Raw genomic sequence first — 26,106 nt, forward strand, 5'->3', positions numbered from 1 at the left:
GGATAGGGGCCGCGATGCTGGACTGTGTCAAGTAACCTTACCGTGTTGACTTTCGTTTAAGCGAAACTGCGAGATGTTGGATAATGCCCGAGTTGCGTTGTTATTACTTAAGATAGGTAATGAACGACTGCATTATTTTAGGCAATGAAAAACGACAGCAAATAAGACAACTGCTGTCTACCGGTAGATAGCTAGCTAGGCGGCTCTCCTGGTCTACGTCGCCGTTGATGGTCACGCTGCTAACGCTTAGCTGGATAGATGCGGCTCTGTTACCACCAGCTGAACGTTGACAGGGTCGATGTATCGCTTGCATTCAATAGTTGTACCCGCACATGACTCTCTCATTTATTTCGACTAGTATTTTGTAGTCACTTTAACGGTTACTAGCCGGATAAGCTAGATAGCCACCTAGCTAACCTAGCTAGTCAAGTCGAAACGATGGATACCTGTCGCGCATCTCTGTTTTTACTGGCAGTGGCGTCTTCGCAGTTTGTAAAGATTTCTGAAGGTGCACCTCTTACCCATCAAGAACCAGGTAAGAATCTACGTTTTTGATTGACCTGTCACCAGATAGTCAATTGACATAACAACTGAACTCGTTTGGAATCTGTGGCGGTAGCTAGCCAACCTAGATGAGTCAAGCCGACCATCCTGGCAACTGGTTTGCTAACCTAGCCATCTCGGCTAACCTAGGTTACCTAGTTTAGCTCGCTATCCATTACGCGCAGCCTTGTGTGGTGTCTAGCTCTGTAACTTAGATAGATGCATGGCTAGCTATCTGTAGTATTTTGTTAGTAGCTGGCCTGCGTTTGTTTACGGGAGAGTTTATATTAACAGAGGTTTTGCTTGGTGACTAACGCTAATTCTTTCTTGGGTGAAGTCACAATTTCTCGGAGCTGTACCTAACTTAGCTAGGTTAGGTTACCATTTTAAGCAAGGGTTTATTAGTGTTCTCTAGAATTTATATTTTGTTTGATAGCTGCCTAACTTAAATTCTTTATTATTAAGAATAATTTTAATAATCTGGCTCTATTAGTTGAGCAGCTTCTTATACACTCTTGGCGAATGTAAACACAGATATAAGCACCGTCAGATACTGCCAAAAGTGATTGCCCTGTTATGTGTATATCGGGTTTCCTTAGCTCTGTTGCTATTTGGCTGTCAAATAAGTTGTTGGTTAGGCAATATTTATATTTGTAAGTATGTACATTTATCTCTGCATTTTCCTAGCATAATTACCCTAGCTGAATATTCTGGAAGTTAAAAGATAAAAGACTTTCCTTTTGCCATGATTATATGTTAAGGACTTTAGAGAGTTCAGAAGGTGATTGACTAAGTCAGTGTTCCTCAGACTTCAATAATTTAAGAGCCATTGGACATCAAATCGTACTTTTAAAGGACCACAGCATTTGCTTGTGTTTTGACTCAATAATAAAAGTGGCATAGTGTGAGGATTAATGGCTTCTTTGATAAGAATGCACAAACTAATATCAAATTATTTCTTAACGGATGATGCTTACTCTTTAGTTGGATCTGTGTGCTCTTTCTGCTAAACAGGGGTTGTGAAATTAGGCTGCATGCTTGAAACTGCCATTCTATAGACCCCCATTGGTGTGTTGGATACTCAGCTGATTCCTTTTCCTGCCTTTGATACTTGACAGAGCAGATAGGGATGACTCACATCTGTATGTTGAGGAGAACATTGAGATAACCCTTCTGGCAAGCCTTGAGAGGTTTGGAAGGTGTTCTACGAACTTCCAGAAATGCATACCCCTTTTCTGACTATCAAATTCTTGTTTCAGTTCATCAGAACCTTTCAGTTCTGCATATCCATGCAGATCCATGCTTTCAGGTTGTGCAGTAGGTTCCTCCAAATTGTCACTTTTGTTCTCTTGCAATTTAAGTTTAAGCTTATTTAAATGTTGAGAAATGTTACATAGAAATACCAACGCAATGATATACCAAAGCAAGGCGTACAATTTTTGTCATCCAAAAACATGAAACCAATCCATGTGTCCTAGCCAACAAACGTTTTAAGTGTCCTATTGAAATCAGTCTAATTTTGGTATGAAGAGGCAGTTCATCTAAGTCTCTAACTCATCACACAGCTGTTTAAATTGTTGATTGTTGGGCAGCTATTTTGTCCAGACCGACCTGTTGTCCTGTTTTTGAGAGGGTCCAGGTCATGTATCTCCTCTGAGATTTTAAGATGTTTGTTGGTAGCTCTTGTATATATTATAACTAACAAATGTCACTGGTGTCCAAACTGTCATCAGTAGCAAGGCTGAAATTCAGCCAATGACTATTTCTCCTGCAATATTGTTTTAAAGATTTTGAACAGATGTTCTTCTGGCCACTGTGGAGTCAGACAGCTGCAGATTTTTAATTTGGAAAGTCATGGTGTATGCTAAAACCTGACAGTCCCTAATCATTTGAATATGGTTTCATGTGCATCAGTATTTCATACGTAAATTGGTACAATGCTATTGCAATGGTTTCTCTCATTTTTGCATGAAAAAGAATTCGCTAAACTTTGCTTTGCTGTTTTATGTTTGGATTATTTTCTGTCCTAAGATGACTACTCAGTGGAGAGTAAGTAGCAAAATAAATGTGGTGAGTTGTGTGGTGCCTCAGTGAGTTCAACCTTTTGAACTGAGTGACCTGTACTGTCACACAGAAGACAGACTGATTTACTTCCACTTTGGACAGGCATGAAGAAAATAATTTTTCTCCCATTTGTTTTTAAACATTTGATGTTCTTCAGGCCACATTTCCTTTTTGCTTGTGCCATTTTGTTATGAGGTCATATACCAACTTTACATTTACAAATTGCTGGTAAAATTCTAAGTTTGTTTAAACTTCAACCATTCAGTATGGAGATGGGTCATATGTCATTTGGTGGTGTGTGTGTTTTTTTGTGTGTGTTTGACTGTGTTGTTAATTAAAGGAATTGTGCACAGCAGCAGGAAAATTTTAATATATAATATAAAAAAGTAAAAATAAATATATACCTTTTCTGAATATTCACAGAAGCACAATGTTGAGTTAAAGAGCCACTTGTGAACTGTGGTCTGAGGACCATTGGTGCAAAGTTAGAATGTCAGACATAATGCTAGCTACAGTAATGAATTACATAATGCATTGCTTCCTTATCAAGTGGTAAATGATTTACTATAAAGTGGCAAACTCTCTTATGAAAAAGCAACTATTAAAGCTTATATTACTTCACAATATTTATAGTTGGTCTGCCTCTAGCCAATGTTTTTTTTCTGATGATTTTCCTAATAGAGTGCTATGCTAGCTAATCACAGTAGGTCTGTGTGTATTGTAAGGGGTGCTCATAACATTTTTGGTCTGGTTATCTAAGGAGCATCTGAAGATGTTCCTGCTTCCTTTTACACTGCCTGAATATCCTCCAAGATGTCATCAGTTTGTTATAACTATAAAACATTAACATATCTCAACTAATCTTATTATGAACGGTGTTAGCATTGTTTTGTTCACTTCTTTGTGCTGCCATCAAATAGCAGTTAAGGAGAGTGGAGATATTTTCCTTCTTCAAATAAAACCAGTTTTGGCTTAATCTAAAAGAAGTGGGGCATCACCCCAATACTTTGAAAAGTGGTTGGTCAAAAGACCCCTCACCCCCATGCTTCTGGTGGCCTTGTGGGTTATTTACTGTCACAGAAATGGCAAAAATCTTGCAATGCAAAACCACTTCTTATTGTATTACATTTTATGCATCCTTTTTTTTTTGGACCACACATGTGCAACTGTGAACCAGCTGTGTGCGCCTCTGGTTATTGTCTAGTTTGGCACGTGTTCTGTCATTTTAGTGACTCTAGGTCCGGTCTAGTCAAAGCTGCAGAATTTAGTTTAGGCAGAAATAGGAGACCTTCATGCCTTTACAAATGTCCATACCATGTGCTTGCTGGCTGTTGGGTTGCGGTGGGAGAGCAATACTTACTACTTCTAAGATTTTGAGACCCTTATCTGCAAGAATCAGCAAGACAGTTCTTTTTGAGGAAAACAAATTACCTTCACATTGACATAGATGATTGTTGTAATTTAAGGGCAAGAGTCCACACTACTCATCACATTATGGTGGTATGACGCATTCCCAGCTGACTAATAGCTGTGACTCAGTTGGTGGCCCTTTGCTTTTTAGCTTGTCTTGCCTGAAGCTTCACTGAGCTGTGACAGTACTCATGGTTCAGTGACAGTAACCTTGGGCTCCACAGAATACTTCTGTAACCAACAGTTTTTCTTAATATTAACAAGACTGTCAAGAAGAAGGTATTAAATAAGAATGTTCAGACCTTCGTAATGTCAGTTTAGAGTTTGTAGTTTGTAGTGTTACATAAAATAATTCATGCACAGTTAATGCTTTGTGTCCTTAAAGGTTCAGTTTAGAATATTTTGATATTTTGAGTTGTTTAGCTACAGGTTCATTGCTGATCTATGTTTCATAAAAACCCTCCTCATAAAACACATTACTTAGTTATAGTATATGGTGCCTCCTAAATATGAAGTGGCTCCAGAGACTTCTTTTTCTTATGTGACATTACTGATGGTTGCAATATCTTCCCATCAGTGAAACAGACACAGGGTGTCTTGGGCATCAGTAACATGATGTGTGACTTTTTGTTAAGATAATACCCCTGTGTTTGTGTTTATACAACAACAACAACAAAAAAAAACAAACCAAAAAACCAAAAAAAAACCCTTAGTCACATGAGAATACAGCTGACAGCAGCCTTTAAAACTATAATTGTTGGAGAAGGTCTGTTACTACATCTCTCAGCTGGGTTCTGCTCAACACTTAATGTCAGTCACATAATTGAAAGTCAGGTACAAGATTAGAATGCTTTGTAAAACACTCTCTGCCTAGTAGAGATTGCTCCACAACCAAGGCACAAACATTGTGCTTCGCTGCATTCCGGAAGAATATCCCGGTAGGTTTAAGGGTGGAGGCCCATTTTGTTTTGTGCATTCCATAATCATAGCTTTAGTTCAGTATTAAGTATAGGCCCTCATCTCTAGTCTGCTCTAATGACTGCAGCCTTCCTAAGTCTTTGACTATTTAGCAATGTCACATCTGTACTTTGCTTATAGAGATCAGCTGCAGAAATATGATTTAGCAAGACCCAGGACGTCATTTATAAAGGGTGTGTGCATACAAAAATGGGTCTGAACTTCCCACACACAAACTGGGATTTAAAAAGAAATACTTGGAGAGAAGCTGGGCATATATTTACATGCAGTTCATACTAGATTATGCTGCCCCATAATGACTGCATATTAGCTACTTATTCATGAAAGCATTTTAGCCTTAACAGTGTTTTGTTTGATGTGTTTATTGATTTGTGTAGGCCAGTTAATTAGCCTGTAAATTACCCTGTTTCTAAGTATTCATGTATATCGCTTCAGATAGCTATTTGCAGTTTACAATTTGTTGATATCCTTCCTGAATTAAATTGTAACTTGGCATCATTAGAAGACCACAACAACCAAATAATGTGCAAAGGTGTTTTTAGAAACTAGTACGATTTTCTTGCCATCAGTGATGATTGGATAATGAGCCCATTTAGTTCATCACCTTTGCACATTTTCAAGATCTGATTTATAAATTAGACCCCTGATGGTGAGTGCTGCCAGTAATGCAGGTATAAAGTCATGGCATCTTGCTCAGTTGACTCAAGAACTATCTGAGTAATTTGCTTTCCGATTCATGACGATATGGTGCAGTCTACACTTGTGATTCTTATAATGAGAACTGAGGCAGTACTGTACTGTTGCTTATGCATGGCAGGCTAATGCTGGAATTTTTTAAATAGATTTTACACACTGTTGTTGTTGAAGAATGGAAAATGTACCATGAATCCAATCTTGGTTGTGCCATTTCAGACTTTACATGTTATGATGTCTTACTTTAGACAAGGCTAAAATTGATTTACAGGCAACTACAAGGAGTAATTGATGTTACGCCAGTCAACCACGCACTTTTGCTGGCAAATTCACTTTTGCTGTGAAGTTCTTGGTATGCTATTAAATGATTCTGTCTGCAAGATTGACTAAAAAGTATGTTAAAAAAATCCAGTTCTAACACGAAGATTTCAAAGGGTGGTTCTTTTTGACATGCTTCAGATCTTGTGGTTGTGACTGTTTCAGAGTAGTTAATCAGCTACCAGGACATAACTTTTATGATTGGCAAACAAGCTTTTATTGTTTTACAGCAGGTTTATTCTTAGATGGTGGTTTAAGAATACTTGTTTTTTTGAAGAGTATTCAACAAACAGTTCTGGCATTTTACAATATTATTGGCTGTGGCACGTATTTGGTGGTTTCATGTTGTTATTCTTGTCTTTATTTGTGATAAATCTCATCCTGTTTGACTGAGGTACAGCTTTGATTTTATTATTTTGGGCCTAATCTGTGGTTAATTGTAGTTATTGTTATCAATCCTGTAGCTGTCAGTTTCTAGCCTTCCTTGAAAAATCTTGAACATAGGAAGTCAGATGTCCATGGGTGTCTTGAAATTAGTGCAATGCTGACTGCTTCTGAATCTTTAATTTCTGCTCATTAAATTTTCAGAACAGACCCTGCTTTCCTATGGCTTTTATTTTACCTGGAATGTGGGTAGTCTGGGTAAATACAAGATGTAATTTTGGGGTAGCGCCAGTGTGAGGATGTGTAGAGTATGTTGACACTCTTACCGATATGTGAAGCGATACAATCATAGATGTGTTGATATTTATGAACATTTATATTTTTTTTAATCCAGTGCTGATGCATTGAAGTTTAAGTGCAGCAGTTAAATAGTCCATCAAATGGTCATCTCAGAAAGAAAAGACGAATGGGTTTAGGAAAACTCAACACATTAATCTAAAAAAAATATGGAAATGGATTTAGAAATTTAAAGCTAACATTTTGGTAAATGTGGCTGGTAAATGTTCCTTTAATTTAAGTTATAATTGCAAGTATATCAGCGTTTGTGAGTTCCAGTAATATGAAGCGTTAACCCTTTCTTGTTAGTGGGAGATTAGAAGCTATTGGTTGCATTCAAGAATTCTTTTTTTTTTTTTTTTTTTTTTTTTTACTTTGTTTTCTTTGTATTGGTATTTTAAATGTACTTTCCCCATTGATTGTGTTTTGTCTTTTCTGTTATGGTTTATTAATGTCTTATTCTATAAATATTCTTTTTATTGTTATTATTACATTTTGCCTAATATTTACCTTAAGAAACATTTGTTATACAGACTGTTAGGTGTTGTGTAGTATCATATCTCACATTGTAAATCACTTTGGATAAAAGTGTCAGCTAAATGCCGTAAATGTAAATATCGTGATCCCTGTATCGTCATACATATCATATTGTGAAGTTACTGGTAATACCCAGCTTTTATCCAGTGCTTGTGGTTTTTGGTAATTTAATGGCTCCATTATTTATATGTACATTGCCCATTATTATATTATGCAGGAGGCATAAAAAATGTGTTTTCTGAGATTCAGATATGTTCCTTATAGAGATGGCACTGATCCGATACCACATATCAAAATTGAGTTGATATCAGCAAAAAATGCTGGAATGGATATCGGGAGAAACATTTTTAAAGAAACCGATCTGATACTGTCACAAATCCAGGCATACAACAGCACAGCAGTGTTTTGCAGCAGCACACCCAGGTCACTGATAACAAACAGATTAGTTTGAGCAGGTCATGTGCAAACAGTTTGAGCTCAGTTTATACATCGCTGTGGAATTTTAAACCATTAAAACTTATGTTCAAATGTAGATATCCATGCACGTGTGTGATAACTGGCATTGGTATCATGTAGTTTTGATAACCCAGTATGGGGAAACAGGTTAGCTACCTTCCAGTGAGAGCATTCAAAGAGGCAAAACAGCATCTTAGCACTGTTCACTGCCACGGTTTCCCAGCCAACAGAGCTTTATTTATTAATTCAATCTTTTAAAAAACAAAAGAATGTTGTTTCCAGTTTGACCATGAAGTGAAACACATTCAGGTTTGAGGGAAGAAAGCTGCAGAAACCAGATAAAAACACAAACGTAGAGGAGAGGAGAAAGAGTAATCAAACAAGTGAAGCGTACTCCTTCTCTAAATTCATTAACTTAATTACTCTTAATTACTCTATGTTTATAGTATATTCAGACCTCATGAAAAAGCAAAAAAAAAGAATGGGCAGAGTTTGCCTTTAGCCTACTGAGTTTTAAGTGGCCTGAAAAAATTGCTGGAAAATAAGCTGCCTAAAGATAACTCCGAACATAGGCTAGTCAGTTTTAAGTTAATGTGGAATTACAGCAGCATTCAGTGATGAGAAAAAAATGCATGTCAAATGAGTCAGTGAGTGAGGCAGCCAAAAGTGAGCAGAAAGAGTGAATGCATGTGTGTGTTTCTTGGGAACCAACCAAGTGTTGACCAAGGCAATCATTTCACTAATAAAGCTGCTTTATAGCCATGGGATGGCAAAAAGATTAAATGCTTTAGTCTTGTAAGCAAAGTTTTCTGTTGTTTAACATTTTATTTCGATTTACCATATTCATGCATTATATCTGTAAAAAAATAGCATATATAATACATCTCACACACACATTCCCCTACAATTTAATTTCACCCAAACAACTTAACCACAGCTCCACAGCAGTTTTTAATAAATAAATTAGGCATTTCCCAGTCTGATCTGAAATATCAGTATCAGAGCTGATTCAGGCACATTCTAATGGATTGGATATTTTAAATATTATCCACATCCAAACATTTTGTTAATGTGCTATCACTAGCTAATGCAAGGGGGGAAAAAACTAGTTTAATGGTGATGCTGCTGCTCTACACTAGCAACAATACAACAAACGTAACCATACATAGGGTGTGTAAATGCGTGCACTAACTATGAAAATCCAAGTACTCGGATCGGGATTGGGGAGAAAAAACTGGATCGGGACATCCTTCAATTAAATAAGCTGGTTCTGTGACCAAAGTCTATTTTATTTAGCTAATTTGGTAGATTTTGGTGGTTGTGATTACTGTGAACCAACTATGATAATTGTGAATAATTTTGTGAATGCTAAACATGCACATATTTAAAACATCTAATTGTAATAATTTATTTTGTGTATATTAGTGAAGTGGTTGTACTTGAAAGCTGTTGTTTTCCTCTGTTTTTAGTAAAGAGAATGTTAATGGAAAATTAATCTTGTAAATTATTGAACTTTCGTGGAAGCTGACTTCTGAAGTTGAAGTCTCCCAGACAAAATGGCACATTTGCCTGCCATTTCAGGCTAACCACCTGTTTGTGCTTTCCATTTATGTTTTGCTTATGGTTTACATAAACTGGGGTTTTGTTTTCTTTTTGCCTGTGTTTAATTTACTATTACCAAATGATGATGATTATATTACCGGAAGATATCAGTTTGGGTTTCTGTATTTCAGCCCTTGCATATATGCATTTCGGGTATAACTGGTGTCTCTAGTAAAAGTCTGGCATTGTCATTAGTAGTGTAAGTGAAGATCATTGAGGAGGTGAGCTTCTTGATTGTACCTCAGTAATGATGGTGAAGAATGTAGGATTTCTATATATCTTTGCACATAAAGACAAAATTGGATATTATGTTTACACCATACTCTCTGTGCTGCTGAGCAATATTTTTTATCCTGAATTTAACATCCAGTTAGTTAATGTTTGAAAGAGCATTTGGGTATATAGCAAGGTGTGTTAGATCAGGGTTGAGTAAGATTCAAGGAAGGGCCTTAACTTTTGCAACCAAGGCCTGTATACTGAGTTGCAATTCTTTTTACAGATCTAATTCTTTAATCCAGTTTTATGTTCATTTCCTTATCTGAAGTGTAGGCTAGTTGTTTCACACGTCGTTCCATAGCTTTGATAAGTTTCATATTTCCCATTATGAGATCAGCAATCCGAAAATATTTTGCTCACAGACTAGTAGCACTTGATGTCTGTATTACTGCCCATTTGTATAAAACACTGGTTTTTCACTGGTGCAACCCTGTTCAGGCTGTGTTGTGTTATTTCTGCAGGGGAATCAGCGGATGAGGTGGAGTTCTCTTTGAACCTATTGTTGGTAGTTTCTCTGTCTATGCTGGTTGCAACTGTTATGCTGCTGCTCAACTGCGTGACGTGCTGCAAACAACGAGAGATCAACTTTAAGGTGAGTGGGACTCCATGTCCTCTGTGTCATAACAAGCCCCCAAACCAAAGTTTTTAAGACCCTGAAGTTGTGTTGCAATCCAGAAGCTGGTAAATAACGTTACCTCTTGGTCAGTTCAGTGGCATCTTAGATGTTTTTGAGCAAGGCATTTGAAATTGTTCCCAGCAAAGTGCATTTCCCAGTGAAGTCTCAAATGTTTAAAGATAAATGGGCATGCAAGAACCACCTTTACAAACCAGATCTGTAAATTGCTTGTACCAGTAAGAGAACAACCTGTGTTCTCCAATTCACTCATAATTTAATATCATGGGCACAAAAAAAATGAGTATTGCAGACCTGTAAAAAGCTGTTCCCCAAAGCAAAAAATATGAGGAATAATGGATTGTATCCATTTCATTATGTTGTATAAAATTAATTTGCACAAATATATTTAAAGATTTTAATATAGAAATGAAACATACCATTTTATATTATAATAATAATAATAATATATATATATATATACACACACTGACAAATTGTTATCTATCAATTGAAACTTATTTACATAATTTAATGGTTTGTGAAGTTGAGGCTGACGGTTGCTGTCCTGGGGAACATCCTCTGTTGCAGAACCTGTTAGTACAACTGGTCATGACAACATTCCTTGGGTTTAGGTGCTCTTTGCTTTAGCCACTACTGATGATGTTACAGTGATAGGTTTTCGTTTAATGATCTCTGTAAATGAAAATGGTAAATATTTTTTCCACTATACAACATATTTATGAATGAAGATTCTGGACAAACAGGACAGGTCACTTAACCTTATAGAGTGTCAAATATGCCGACACTTGTCTTGAACGCATGGTCTTGTACAAACACAGTTCTTTATGTGGGTCTTTTACAACAATTTGGTGACGCTATGAGCATTTGCTGAATCTGACATGGCACAGTGATGCATATTAACCTTTGACAACAGTACAAGAAATCCCCCCCCCCCCCCCAAAAGAAAAATAAAAACAATTTAAAAAGCAAGCCTCAAGATAGTCACATTGTAACATTTCTGAATAGGAGTTTGAAGACAACTTTGAGGATGAGATTGACTTCACCCCTCCAGCAGAAGACACCCCTTCCATGCAGTCCCCGGCTGAAGTGTACACCCTGGCTGTGCCGCCTGCACCACTGCCTGGACCCCCACACCTCCAGCTGCCCAGGATAGCAGGTCAGCCATTTGGCCTTCCCTCCTGAACCTCCTCCAAAGGCCTTTTTACATCACCAGAGAGTGGTGTGGTTCATTTACCCCAAATGTGATTTTTTTTTAGTGTGGAGACACATACAGTTTGTGATCACCTTTCATGTATTTCACCTGTTCAGTTAAGAAATTGCGCCCAGTACCGTACTGCACTGTTATTTCATTGAGCAGCTGAGCTGGCCGAGGAAAGTAGCTCATTTTTGACATATGTTGTCTAAGCTTACAAAAAGATCCGTTTTACATAATCAATACTTCATGTGTGCATGCATACAAACTCACACACACAATATGTATTTAGAGAGTGAGAGTGAGACAGAGAGAGTGTGTTCTTCTGCTGTGATATAATTCCTGATAAGTGTTTTGAATTAATCGGAATTTTAAAGCTTTTAATATGCATTTTAAAGCTTTAAATGTTTTTAAAATTTATCTGGTAGAGCAAGATACTAGCAACATCCAGGCCATGGGCCTGATAACTGGTAAGTATTCATAGCATCTCTGATAAGAATGTCTGCCAGTAAAAGCAGTCATAGATTTGTATTGGCAAACACATATATTAAATGGAACATAGTTATATATAGTTACATGTGGAATTCTGCCAGTTCCTCTCTGTTTGCTGTGTTCCCTCTGCTGCTGGGTAGGTGTGGCATGGGCTGACTCGACATCACTGTCTTTTGTCTTGTGTTTGGATTTCAGAGGTCTTGACAGGCCCACAAGTGGCGCGCCACACTCTCAGTTACATACAGGAGATTGGGAGTGGCTGGTTCGGCAAGGTGAGAAAGTCCTGTTTACAGTCCACATTCTGGGTGTGTGACAGAACTGTGCTTACCTCTGCAGTAATGTAGCACAAGCGTTCCCCAGACCTCTTTGCAGTGCATTCTCCCATGGAAGAACTGTTTATTGAAGAAATGTCAAGAAGAAAATGCTGGCACCCTCATTCTTTGTGCAGCAGAGAATAGCCGACTTTCTTTACCCCATTATGGATAACTAGTGGATTTGTTGCAACTTGATTGGATCAGGCACATATGGGACCACATTCTTTGACACAAGATTTATAGCAGTGGTTGATGGGGATTGTTAAACAAGCAATGCTCACCCTCTGAAAGCTAAAGTTAAACTGGCACTGCCTGCCCCTGTACCAGTGAGGGCAACCACCAGTATAGAATTTCATAGTTTGTGCTGATGTGCTGTTCTCATCTCTCCACTGCCAGTGTGCCCTAGCCCATCCGGAGCAGCCAGCAATGCATGTGGGAGAATGTGACATTGTGCATGTACTGTCCACCTGTAGCCTGGCTGTGGGGTTTACTGATGTCAGAGCTAGTGGCAAAGCATTTTCCTCCTGTTCTTTCCTGCCAGCCTGATCCACGCTTGCCCTCCCGTGTTCCACTGGCAAGGCCTTGTTTGCAGGAAGCACGCTCTTCCTCTGTGCCGGACCTATGGCAGCCTACTTTGGAAATATCATTTATCCTTCTTTCCTCTGCAGTAAGACAACTACTGCTCATAGTGAAAGTGCGTACTTTTAATCTGCCGTTGTTTGTCTTGAACAGGTTTTGCTCAGTGAGAGCTACTCGGACCCCAGTGTAGCCAGAGTGGTGGTCAAAGAGCTGAAAGCCAATGCCAGCTCTAAAGAGCAGAATGAATTCCTTCAGCAGGGAGACCCATACAGGCAAGGCCGTCTTTGAAGAGCTTTTCCTTCACAGTGTTTCATCTTTTGGCAAAAGAACAGTCTGCCAGTTTTCACAGTCCAGGATGCATTGTTATACAGTTTTTGTTTTATCATAATTAAGGATATTTTGTGCAGTGGCTCTCCAGGGTTTAAAGCTGGTGATGAGAAGGCTTTTGTTTTAAGTTTCCTTTGATCCTCCTGTCACTGTAGATTAGTTTTCCTTCTGTGTTAGTAGCACCATCTGTCTGCTTCTAATGACATTGCATTGCTTTGCTAATGATTTCTATCAGTCCAAACTACTACAAGCATGAATCGAAGGCAAGTGATTTTTATTTCTGTGCTGTTTTCAAATGTGTGCCTCTGTAGGGTCCTTCAGCACCCAAACATACTGCAGTGCCTTGGTCAGTGTGTTGAGGCTATTCCTTTCTTACTCGTCTTTGAGTACTGCGAACTGGTAAGTTTAACTTGTGCTGTTTTTTGTTTTTGTTTTTCTTTCAAAATAATCACACTGCTAGATGCTGCCAGTATAGAAAATTGATGTTTTTAATGTAATTTCTTGGTTGTGTATAAAACCTAAAATTCATGCCAGGTAGGTTTAATTAATGTGCTTTTCACTCTACTGAACACTTCACCCAGTCTCTGAACTTCAACCACACAAACATAAGTCAGAGGGAAAGGATGCTCCATGCTTAATGGGAGCGGGCTCCATCTCTCTGAGAGATTTATTTTCTGTTTTTCTTGATCTATTTTGGGTGTCCTGCCTGTGCCCGTCAGGGCTCTGAGGTGCATAGCTGTGCAAGGAGCTCTCCAGTTCCCTCATAGCCCAATAAAGCAACAGGCCCAGTTTCCTGCCGCTGTCACTCTGCCTTCTTGCTGTGTTGGTGCATTTTAACGCGTTGCTTGCAAGTTGATGTGAAACACTGTCTGCAGTTTGCACATGTGTGACACCTGGGCCAAGATTACAGTGCTTTCTTGTGAAGTAATGGTCTCCTGGGATTAGTCCAGCCAAATTGAAATGGATTTTGGCTTATTCTGGGCCAGTTAGGGTTGATGGTTTTACAAATCCCAAATCTTATCTGCAACTGTTTCTGGATGATTGATGGCAGCTCCTGGGTGCTGGGGGTTAGATAAACTCAGCATCCTCAGCAGTGGGGTTGATGAGTCTTTCTGCACTAGTAATCCTGGGTTGGAAAAATGTGTTATTTTACAAATAAACATGATGACCTGTGCCACAATATATGTTTTATTTTGTAAGATCAATGATTGCAATCTGTAATAGTTACTCCAGATAGATATGCTCTTTTCTCTAGTTCATGTTATTCTTTATCACATTCACCAAATGCAGTCACATACAAAACACAGTATTCTCTTGAATTGTAGTCCTTGGGTTCTAGATTGTGTTTGGGGCTTAATGATGCCAAAAAAAAGATTGTTAAAGCTGTGCAAGCACTTGACATGCTGCAAAACCCTCTAGGTTAGCAGCCAGGGCATGCTGGGAGCACCAGTGGTGAAGTTCTCCTGGGCTGGAGCAGGTGGATGGCACCCAGCCACACCCCCAGCAACACCCCCCCAGCCCCTAGGGGCAAGCATGAGCTCACTGCAGACCAAGATGACGTCATGTTGGCTGTGCTCTCAGAGGAGCCATTCTTTGGGCTGCCGTCGTAGGTTCAGTTTCAGCCTGCTCTGCTCTCAAGCAGCAAGGAAGCTTCAGAAAGCGGCGGTTAATTTAATGGTTCGCCATATACGTCTCTTTTTTGCATCTTAGAGGTGCTAGCATGTTGAGCTAAAGATATTGTTTTGTGGAGTTTTAAAAATGCAGCTGTTAAACTGCTGTTATATTCATTATTTGAATTTGAGGCTTTGTATTTGAATTTTTTGCTTGTTATACACTTTATTTATCTATTTATTTATTTATTTATTTATTTGCTTGCATATTTTTATTTTAAAAGCATTAATGCTACATATTACAGTAAAAGTCTTATCAGAAATTGTATTTGTTCATGTTGATTTCCTGCTTGCTTCCTGTATCCTAGTAGATAATGACTGTGTTTAGTGAAAAGCATCTTCAGCGATGGTAGTTTAGTTTAGTATAGTAGGCATGTAGTAAGTTAATAAATAAAGTTGTTAAATGAACTTGTTGCCCCCCAGTAGTCACTGGGGCTTAAAACATGCAGAATATTAGTGTTAAAAACTGTGGTTTTGTTCTCTAAACTTAAATTTTTAAACTCATTTAAATATATAGTCATTAAAGAGCCCCATTGTCTTTTAAGCCTTAAAACCTGTAGAGGTTGAACAGTATTGATTTTAAAGAATATTAAACACACACATCTTTAATTTTTATGGCAAAATTATTCTGTGATAGTAGTGTCTGCTCAGTTGATGGATGGGTGTTTTGTGTGTATCACTGGTAACCAATGGTAACCCTTACGCAGTGCATTTTGGACAGAAATATAGCTGCAGAATGCAATCGGAGCAGGCTTACAGAATGCCAGTTGCTGCCTGACTGAGTGACAGTCAGTCCTGTAAAGGGTGCCTTCAGGACACTGCTGTGTACACGTGTATGTACCAAGGTAGCTGAGAGTAGGAAAGTGCAGAAGAGAGTAGTAATGAGGGAGAAGGAGTAGGATGTGTGTGGAAAGCTTACATGTACTCAGTTTACCACACTTTATTTTCTTATAAAATATTCCATTTTAAGACATTTTCTCCCTTTTTAAGATTTGTCCAGCATTACAAACTATCAGTTTGATTTGCATTCTGTGGGAATCGGTGCCTTCGGCGTTTCGTATCTGAGAATTGTGACCCTTCCTTTTGGGGTGTACACATTGAATGCTAGCTTGGAGTACATAGAATTCCCAGTGTATAATGCCTAATCACAGAGTAGATGTGAATTAATCTGTCTGTAGACCCCGGTCTTTAGACATCAACCACAGGCAGCAAGTGGACCTTTGACATAATTAATGTGTTTGAACTTCAGCCTAACACTGTTTATGTTTGCTCTCTGATGTCGACAAGCACGTGTCAGGTGACGAGTTGTTGACACTAAAACAGGATTTCACTCAGTGCAGCATTTATACGTCCATTATGTGATCACTCAGACCACCAACTCAAGCTGTTGCTTGTCTCATCCTCAGCCTGCCATTGGGGACTGTAGTAGTGCTTTGACCTAGAGACCTTTAAAAATGGTCTCTGGTCAAGTAATTAATATATAAATGTCACTTTGTATTACAGTGTTTTATAGGATAAGGATCAGTAAATTATGTTTTTGTAAGAATGGGTTGCAAAATCAGTCTGTTGTCAGTCAGCTTCAGAGGACAGCTGAGCCCTGCAGCATATAAACATAGCTACCCATCACCCTCGCAGTAACAAGCTTGACACTTTTACCGAAAGCTCCTAGTACATTATATGGGTGTAGCCGTGCGAGTAGCATCTTGGTCGCAGCATTCCGTGGATGGCACTTTGGCCTGGGTATTAGGGCGTGAGGGCCCTCAGCTACTGGTAAAGTGCAAGCTCCTTTAGGGCCAACCTTCCTTAGTCTTTACTCTCTGTGGCTAAATTTGTACAGTGTCTTAGGCTCACAGTTCTTCTGAAATACGAACACCATATCCAAAATTCATTCAGGTACATTTTTAGCTGTGAAAAGAGTGTTTGTTTATAGATAATCAGTTTGATGCAGTGAGTTTATGCCAAATTAAAATTCAAAAATCAAAATGGTATTATTTATTAACATTTTAGTAAGAGAAACTACATTTAGATTTAATATCAGATAAGCACAATGTCTGATTGTTCTTATTTTTGCTGCATTTGTACTTTTTCTAAACATTTTTCGCAAGCAGACAATTTATACTTTTAGTATACAGTGGCTTGCAACTAACAGTACGAGAGATGTGGACTAGTGAGAATATTTGTCCCTGGAGTCTTTTCCTCCTAGCACCTTGAGGCATCTCACCAGGGCTGCTCTCGTCTCCTAAACTGGTGTTTGGCCCACAGGCTCAGAAACCCGACCCACAGGAGCAGCCCAGAGCCTCCTAGCCGGTCTGACCACTGCTCTTTTATTTTTAAATTGCTGTGACACAGCATGTAGTACACTCCATTAAACGGCTGTTGCCTTATTTGGTCCAGTCCCTGGGCGACTGTAAAACTAGATGTGTAAAGAGAGATTACTGCCCCTCAGTGGCCAACACCATGAAAAACAGTTTTAAGGCTTTCACAGTGAAAGCAATATGAAACTTTTTATCTTGGTGCATATCTTTTTTTTTTTCTTTTTTTTTTTGCAATTGCTTGTTTTTCAACATAAAAAAGTGGATTTAAAAAAAACAACAACAAACACTTTCAAGACTGGTCCTGGTTTGTGATGTCTGGTTTGTGCTGTTCTGTGCAGGGAGACCTGAGGAGCTACGTCGCTCTACAGGACTGGCTGTACAAGACTGGAGAGCTGCTGCAGCTGCAGAAGATGGCCTGTGAGATCGCCGCAGGCCTCACTCACCTGCACAAGCACAACTTCCTGCACAGGTTCGCTTCTCTGCCTGGCCCATATACACACTAGGCTGTTTCAGCTCTGCTTTAACTTAGAAATGAAGACGTTCTAAATAGAAGTCCCAGGTATGTATTCACTCATTGTTTCTGGGGTTCCCCTTATGATTCTCATATATAGCCTTGTGTTTCCTCTGACATCGCAAAACCATCATGCACCCACACAACATCCAAGAAGCATCTTGGTCATAATAACACACACCCATTTCTGTAGCAAATCCTTACAGTGTTCTCTTGTTTATCCTTCCGTCCCTGATCTCCTAAAAAGGCAGTCTCTGCTAAAAGGCACCGTTTTGTTTTCGTTTTTTTACCAGGACAAGTGTGTCCAGTGGAAGTGAGGCTGGGCCTTTCTAGGGTTTCGTTCCACGCGCAGCTACGTCTGCACCATTTTACATGCTCAGAATACACTGTGAGGAGTCCAGTTACACAGCTCCCTTAGATTGCTGGGTGTCAACTGTCCTTCGGCACACAGATATGATGATGCTGCGCTTCGAGTGTAAAACGATGCATTTCATATTTCAGGCCTGAAGGGGGCTTAAGGGGAAGAAGTCGCAGAGATTCTGTGCCGTGTAATAAAGACCATCTTGAAAGTATCACACCTTTTAGACTACACTGTTGATTTACTGCAAGAGAAGTCTCACCACTTTTATGGGGCCCGCTGCTTGTAACGCAGCTCCAGTCTTCATAGAAACTGCAAGAAAACTCTCCCGTTGCCTGACCGTACAGTCTGTACTGTCAGGACACACATTTTAAGATATGTGTGAAGCAAGTGTTTGTGTGTGTGTTCAGTACTGTTAGGTTAGCCCTTGCAGTGCTGTTTTCATTAAAAAAAAAAAAAAAAAATTGGATTTATACTTCTCAAAAAACTAGCTCAAAGTCTTTTTTAAACAGGGAGCTATTTGGTGGGATCAGTTTAGAAGAGTAGCTCTTTATTATAAATGTTATCTGCTAATACTGTGAACAATAATTTAATGTTTTGCAAAATCTTCCACACATCTGCATTGTTTAGACTGTGTAGAATTTGAGTCAAATTAATAGAGTGCATTGTAAGCATTTGAGTGTTACAGTATTTGACCTACTCTTTGATTATGATGCTGTCATTTCATTACAAACTAAATATTTTGATTGGCCTCTAGTCCCTTGAGTCATCGGATAGTGCTGCTCATGGTGTGCCCCTTCATATTTCAGTAATTTATGTCTGTTGTTTTTGCTCTCCGCTTACAGTGATTTGGCATTGAGGAACTGCTATCTCACAACAGATCTGACTGTCAAAATAGGAGACTATGGCATTGGACCCTCAAGATTTAAAGTGAGTTCTTGTTTTGTTCTTGTCAGATTTGGGTAAATGCTCCTTTAAACTTCATGCTTTATTATGTTCGTTTTAGGTAAACATCTTTTAAGTTTTGCCCTTCTCAGAATACACAGTCCATGGCTTGCTATATTTAGCTGTTTAAATTGTCTTACTTTTTTGCATTCAATAATAATATTGAGATCAAAATATTATTGAGATCTCAGTTTAGGGACACAAGGTGAAGTTACTGTGTCTGGTGTAAAATGGTCTTAAAAAGCATGTTTGTGTCCCAGGAGGATTACATCACAACAGAGGAGGACCAATGCATAGCTTTACGCTGGCTTGCCCCAGAGCTGGTTGGTGAGCTGCATGGAGGTGTGATAACATCAGAACAAACTAAACCCAGTAATGTTTGGTAAGTATCCCCAAATATGCATTACACAAGTTATTATTTTGATTGATATACTTCTGCAAAGCTATGACTCAGCATGGTGAATTCTGTATTTGCCTTCTGTATTCAAAGCCACAAACTTTGACAGCTAAATTAACTAAAAGGATTTTGCTTTGCGGTTGCTAGTATTCAATTTCAGGACTGCATGCACTGAACATGGCATGTCTGCCCTCTGAGAAGGCGAAGAGAATTTGCTTGCATGATGTGTGTCTTTTTTTTCAAAAACTATTGCTGGATATATAAAACACAACTTTTTTTTTTCTTTTTTTTTTTTTACACTGTTTTTACTATTTGTTTTCCAGTAATGCCAGCAGTAACTATTAGAACTACAGATGAGAGTGGCCAATTAAAGTTTGGTAAGGAGAGATTTGTGTGTTTTTAGGGCTTTGGGTGTGACCTTGTGGGAACTGTTTGAGAGAGGAAAGCAACCCTATACTCACCTGTCAGACAGAGAGGTTCTCCACCATGTCATCAGAGATCAACAAATAAAACTCCTCAAGCCACAGCTAGATCTACCTTACTCAGAAAGATGGTGAGTTTATGATGATGATGATCTGTAAATGCATCCTGTAAAACTTCATTTATGAGATTATACACTGTTTCTGTTGGTTTGAAATCTTCAATCCAATCTTTTTATTTTTATGTATAGGTATGAGTTACTGCAGTTTTGCTGGCTACCTGCAGACAAAAGGGCCACAGCTGAGGAAGTTCACCGCCTGCTAACCTATCTCCGCATGCAGGGTCAGAAAGAAATTGAGGATGACTTTGAGCAGCGCTGGAGCTCCCTGAAACCTAATCCCATGACCCGGCAGGCCACCGTCAGACACTCCTCCTTTCCCATCCTTGAGCAGTTTGATGATGGGCGAGAACCAGATGAGGTGCTCACAGTGACCGAGACAAGCCGCGGACTCAGTTTCGAGTATGTATGGGAAGCAGCCAAACATGACCACTACGACAGCCACAACCGCTCTTCCATGGACACTATGGTGAACTACCACAGCATGTTTTTCCCCGTGCCTCGGCAGGACATTCAGTCGCACTTCCCAGAGATCGGAGGTGAAGCAGTATCCCAAAGGGTCCCGGGGACTTTGCCAGTGTTTGATGCTCGAGAGCCCAACTCGGGGAATGAGTACTACATTCAGTTGGAGGAGCAGGATGAAAGTGATATAGGAGTTTTGGACAATCAAGGTTCTGAGGGAGCCACTGCATCAAACAAGGAGCAGTATGTTGTCTTGCAGGATATTCGTTTAGATGAGTCCAGTACAGATGCAGATTTTTTTCATCAGAGCATAGACTCAAAAGACTCTTATCTTCAAGACAGTCACGTGTGGTCCTCAAGTGACCATGAGAGTCCTTACCATACAAACATTTTCAATGAGAATGATTCAAAATTTGAGGACTCTCATTCTTTCCGAAGTGGTTTCATGGAGCTTCCTGAGATGAATTTACAAATAAGTGACTCTTTTCATGGTGACACCAATAGTGTAGTGCAGAGTGAAGGTCTAACCACTACTTTTTTAGAAATAGAACAAGAAGCTGCTAATCTGAGAGACGTTGATGAAGATAACAAGGATGTAATGAAACTTTTTAACACAGAGAAACTGGTTGATAACTTTTTGTTCCTCAAAGAAAACAGCTTAATGAAAGATAGTTTTGGTTTGTCAGAATCAAAAGACATCCAGGAAACCGATTTATCATTAATCAGTTTTGATGTGAATTCCTCAAGCAGACAGAATGTTTCCGATGATCCATCAAAGTCTGTAGTAAATTCTGAACATCTTAGGGATGAATTCTTGGACTTGGTAAATCCTATTTTAGGAGATTTCTTGTCACCTTTAAAGGTAAGCAAAACACTGGTGCCTTCAGATACATTCTCAACAGAAGAAACCTGTAGCAACCAGCCGCCAGAGATAAATGGCTCTTCCAGTGAGGAAAGTGCTCGGTTAGCTTCCTCAAAAGGTTGGATTCATTCTACTTCTGAATCTACCTCTGAGAGTCCTGAGGTTGTTAATCCATCTGAAAGTCATCAGCTAATTGTTGAAAGTGCCATCACAGATATTTTGTGTACAGATGCCAATACGTCTAGTCTTGAGGAAAGCCTTGGAGTTTCTAAGGACAATGGGCAGTACATAGAAATTGTTGAGTGTTCTGAGGAGAAAATCAAGACCTCTTCTCCTTTAAGTAAATCCACAGAAGAGGTAAATGGTGACCAAACAGAAGGCTTAACAAATAGTGAATCCTTGAGTGATATGCTTACGAATGGGGAAAAGAATAGGGACATTGAAGATGCTTTGTTGCTGGAAGCCTTGAATCAGGAAGAATCCTTGCTGGACAACTGTGTGTCACAGGATAAGTCCTCACTGTTGATTTCAGACTCTTGCTTGGACCAGATTAGTCAGGACAGCCTTCTGGAGGACAGCATTTCATCCGCTTTACCAACTATTGAGAATTCCGCCGAGACACCTGATTCCTTAGATTCTCTGGACATGCATAGGGAGGTCGGACATGTAGAATCGCTGGACACCCCTGTTGTTCATAAACTCCAAGCACCTTACAAAACTGCTGACAGTGGATATGAAACCGAGAACCTTGAGTCACCTGAGTGGAATTCTCAGCCTAGTGGGAATGATGTTTCACAAGGGAAAGAAAGTAGCACTACAGAGGAGCCTCCTTCAACACTGGCTCCTCCAGAAATTGTTGTATCTGAAGTAGAAAGTATGCCTGATGTTCAGGATTATGGCGAGAGTCACCACCAAGAAATTGCTGAGGTGGTTGTTGGTGCCCACAGAGACTCTGCTTACTTTTCTGATAATGAAGAACTGGATAAGAGGAGTGATGACCCAATCCCATCATCAACAGGAGAGCTCCTGAACCAAGGAGCCAAATCAGCAGAAGTTTCACCACTGGTGTCAAGAGAAGGTGTTCATGAGAAGGACACGGAGTCTGTAACCAGTGGCAAACAAGAACACTTTGTTTCTACAGCTGAATCAGCTGTTGCTGATATAAATGTAATTAAAGGGACTTGTTTACCAGAGTTAGTTCTCACTTCAGACATGGACTGTGAAACAGAAAAGCCAGTGACTGAGGATTACTCTAAGAAAGAAGAGAGGTTAGAGAAATTCTCTGATCTTTTAATTGATCAAACTCATTCCAGTGCAATTCTAGAAATTCAAGAAGCAACAGGCTCTACCTCAATGCAATCTTCAGCAGATATTGTGGTCCATGCAAAGCTAACCAGGACTTATGCAGGGGAAGGCCCAAAGAAAAAGGAACCAGATATGGAAGGTAGATATCTTGGAAAATTGGATGAAGCAGCAGTGGCAGGCGGGGCGGAAGATGGGATGGAGGCTGATGAGGAGGACGAGAACAGTGATGACTCTGATGAAGACATGCGCATTTACAGACCACACAGCTCTGGCTCTGAAAGTGAGGATGATGTTGTGCATCCAGTGCCTGTTATAGTGTCAGATAACAGTGATGCCTGCAACCTCAAGAGCCTGCTGAAAGCCAAGTCACTGCAAACTGCAAAATCCAACGCAGGAGGGCATGTTAACGCAAATAACAGGAGAGCAGTGTCCTTCTTTGATGATGTCACCGTTTACCTCTTTGACCAGGTATATCTGCCTTCGCATTCATAGCATAGTTTTTCTAAGAATTTCACTAAAATGTCTTCATCTAATTAAACCTTCTTCCTAAACAGGACACCCCTACAAAAGAACTTGGCGATCATTTGCTAGGCTCCAACAGCCAAGTGTCTGAGTTTAGCAGCCCAGTGGCCTCTTCCAGCTACCTGAACAGATTTACCAACTCAGAAAGCTCGACAGATGAAGAAGGTAATCCAGCACATTGTTTTTCCAGTGCAATAGTGCAACCCTTAAGTACAATAGCTAAAGGACAGTGCGTCTTACAAATATCCTCATGATGCTGTTTCCGTTAGGCTTTTTGAAGAATGCATCCCTTATCACTGACAGTAAAAAAAACAAAAAAAAAAACAAACCTAAAAAACAAAAATCATGTTGCCCTACAGGCGGCGCATTTGAGTGGGATGATGACTTCTCTCCAGAGCCCTCCTTCCTCTCCAAAGTAGGTGTTGACACTGCTAACAGAGCTCCAGTGGCCTCCCAGTTCTTCTCGCCACCCCCTGCAAGCCACTCGTCAGAACTGAGTTGGAGCAGCCCCTCCACGTTCTCCCGATTCTCAATCTCGTCAGCAAACATCGCCAGTTTTTCCCTTACACACCTCACCGACTCCGACATCGAACAAGGAGGTGAAGCACTCGCACATTAGCACCCAGCTGGGTCTACAGAAATAATTAGCACTGTGAGAAACTGAGAAATGCATGCTAGATTTACGTATGTGATACAAAATATCAGAATCCATTCTTTTGTATTTTGTATTTCTTTTGTAGGAAGCAGTGAAGATGGAGAAAAGGACTAAAAACTCAATGGGCCTCTTAAAGTATTTAGGCTAAAGGACACGTTTTGGAAGTGTTGGAGAAACTTGGGACTCTGAAGGCTATGATTGCTTCTCAGGCAGCATTGCTATTTCTTTGAGGAGATGACTAAGAAGGAAACTGCACAGAGTAAACCACTGGTGTCAACGTCTACTGCTTTTCTTCCCTTCCTATACTTTGTTTAGCAGATCAAAAACATTTATTTTCTTCAGACCTCTGTGTCCATGAACTAAATTTGTGTTTTTCATGTTGAAGAAATTTGTGCAATTTGAAGAAATCTGTCCTGCTTAAGTGCTTCTGAACTGTCCAGCTACTTATTTGTCTGTTTAGGACAAGCTTTGTTCATGATTTAGTCACTTTCTGTTATTCATCTTTGAATGATGTAGCTGTGACTCATCTCAATAATTTGAAGGACTTTTCATAGATCACCGATCAGCCGCTAGGCTCTTACACAGTTGTGCAATTCATATCATACGGTACTTGCTTTTTTACTTTGAGACACTGTTTTTTACTGAGTGTAAAATCTAGCATTAAAATTGGAGGAACACTTGTATTATGCCTCAGTGCACAGTGTTTTGGAATTACACTGGTAATGACACTAATAGACTGTCAGCAAATATATATTTTATACCTACAGAGACAATAGAGACATGGAGAGTATATGTCCAGCCAATATTTGCTTGAGGCTAAAACTAAAATGAACTTGAACAATTGCAAACTGTTAAAAAGGGGGTAAATAGGTCCTCAACCACCTGTGTTCCTCTGCAAAGCAGATGGTAAGTGAAGCTCTTAATCAGAGTCTTTTCATCAGAGCTTAACAGAATATCACAGGTCTATGGTTACCACAGATACCATGATATGGAACCATAATAAAAATAGTAGCTTCTGTGGTGGAACATGATGAAAGCTTTGTGACTTGCAAACACATTTGTTGGCATTCATACATTTGCAGAAGTATATTAAATGAAAATGTCAACGTTATTCAAAGTATCTTGGGCCATTTTATCATTTTCTTTTTGTTTATTTTTTATATTTTGCAAATTAACCAAATGGTGTACGGTGGTGGACATTCGTTGAGCAGCTGGTAATAATTCTTGTCATATGTGGTATAATTTTGTCATGTTGTTAATTACTGTTAAATATAACTGTTAATCACTGTTTAGATTTTCATCTCCATCACCTTCATCTAAAATGTAGCACGAATTGCCATAGCAGTCATGTAATTTTATATTCAAGGAAACTGATCAAGTTTGAAAGGTGGTTTGCAGGTCTAAAACTTGGAAAACAGTTTAATGGTGGCTTTACATAGGAAACACAAATAACTTTCGTTAATAGTGTCACAATAACACTAAAACATAGTTCTCTCATTTTTAATTAGGGCATTGATTAGGACATAATCATTTTTATGAACCAATCACAGCTTGATATGGAAGTTCTCTGAAAGTTAACACATCAAGATATGTTTAGTATGTACATAGCTTTGAAAGCAACACTACAGAATGCTACGGAGTGAGCTACAGAATAGACAGGATAAGGTTTTGATGTCTCTGATTTTTTGTGTTGCTCAATTCAACTATGATGTTTTTAATTAATTTAGCTTTTTCAGTCTTAATTGTGGGAACCATGAAGTTGGTGTTCATCACCAGATTGAGATAAATCAGGTGCATAGATGATACTTTTCCTTGTAATTCAGTACAGTAGGCTCTGTGTTTTAGATCAGTTCAATATTTGTATTACCAGCACTCTTTTAGTTGCTCTTAGTATTTTATTTAAGGCAACTCTTCAGTTTTATTCTACAGTGTATACATTTGCTTAATCTTGCACATCTTGAAAGTGTAACTTAATGTTGAATTGTACCAATGTATATAAATGTTAATTTTTGTCTGTAAATTGGGAATGATGTAAGTTCTAGGGGTAAGGTATAATTTTTGTAATATAAAGCTAAAATGCAACATATCATGGTTTAAAAATGATAAAGTGACAAAGTTGTAAAGTAAATTGAAAAAATGCAGGTCGTCCTTGTATCTTGTAAAATTTTAAAAATGGTGATATTTTTACTTCATATTGATGATCATGCTTAGTGTAATTGAATGAATTGTTTATAATTACACTGTTTATTATTGAAATAAATGAAAAATTACCTCCACTGATCTCGTAACACTACATGTTAATTTGATTTACCTGGACATTTGTATATTACAGTGTACCATTCAATAGAAATGCTTTTGGCTCAAGAAAAATATTCTAGTGCTTGTTTACATTTATTTACTGAGAAAATAGCCATCAAATTCATTGCAA

General features: G+C 39.0%; 1 protein-coding gene across 2 annotated transcripts; it reads left to right on the top strand.

Moving 5' to 3' along the window:
- Positions 1–26,034, top strand: lmtk2 (lemur tyrosine kinase 2). Of its 2 annotated transcripts, XM_026997958.2 has the most exons (15): positions 1–535; positions 10,059–10,189; positions 11,240–11,390; positions 11,855–11,896; positions 12,114–12,190; positions 12,965–13,083; positions 13,450–13,537; positions 17,462–17,592; positions 18,838–18,922; positions 19,198–19,319; positions 19,738–19,887; positions 20,005–22,969; positions 23,056–23,188; positions 23,383–23,622; positions 23,764–26,034. In XM_026997958.2, the coding sequence occupies exons 1-15, from the start codon at positions 439–441 to the stop codon at positions 23,790–23,792; spliced, it is 4,560 nt and encodes a 1,519-aa protein (XP_026853759.2). In that variant the 5' UTR covers positions 1–438; the 3' UTR covers positions 23,793–26,034. The 2 variants fall into 2 exon arrangements, with proteins under 2 accessions (XP_026853759.2, XP_026853760.2); XM_026997959.2 differs by lacking the exon at positions 11,855–11,896.
- Positions 26,035–26,106: the final 72 nt, after the last annotated feature.

The sequence above is a fragment of the Electrophorus electricus genome, chromosome 1, assembly GCF_013358815.1.
Source record: "Electrophorus electricus isolate fEleEle1 chromosome 1, fEleEle1.pri, whole genome shotgun sequence".
Taxonomy (NCBI): Eukaryota; Metazoa; Chordata; class Actinopteri; order Gymnotiformes; family Gymnotidae; genus Electrophorus; species Electrophorus electricus.

What these genes read in the sequence shown, in the direction of transcription:
- lmtk2 (XM_026997958.2), top strand. Translation starts at nt 439, where the DNA reads ATGGATACCTGTCGCGCATCTCTGTTTTTACTGGCAGTGGCGTCTTCG. An exon ending in CTACCTTACTCAGAAAGATG is followed by an intron (nt 19,888 to 20,004) that starts GTGAGTTTATGA and finishes TTTTATGTATAG; the next exon opens with GTATGAGTTACTGCAGTTTT. An exon ending in AAGCTCGACAGATGAAGAAG is followed by an intron (nt 23,189 to 23,382) that starts GTAATCCAGCAC and finishes GTTGCCCTACAG; the next exon opens with GCGGCGCATTTGAGTGGGAT.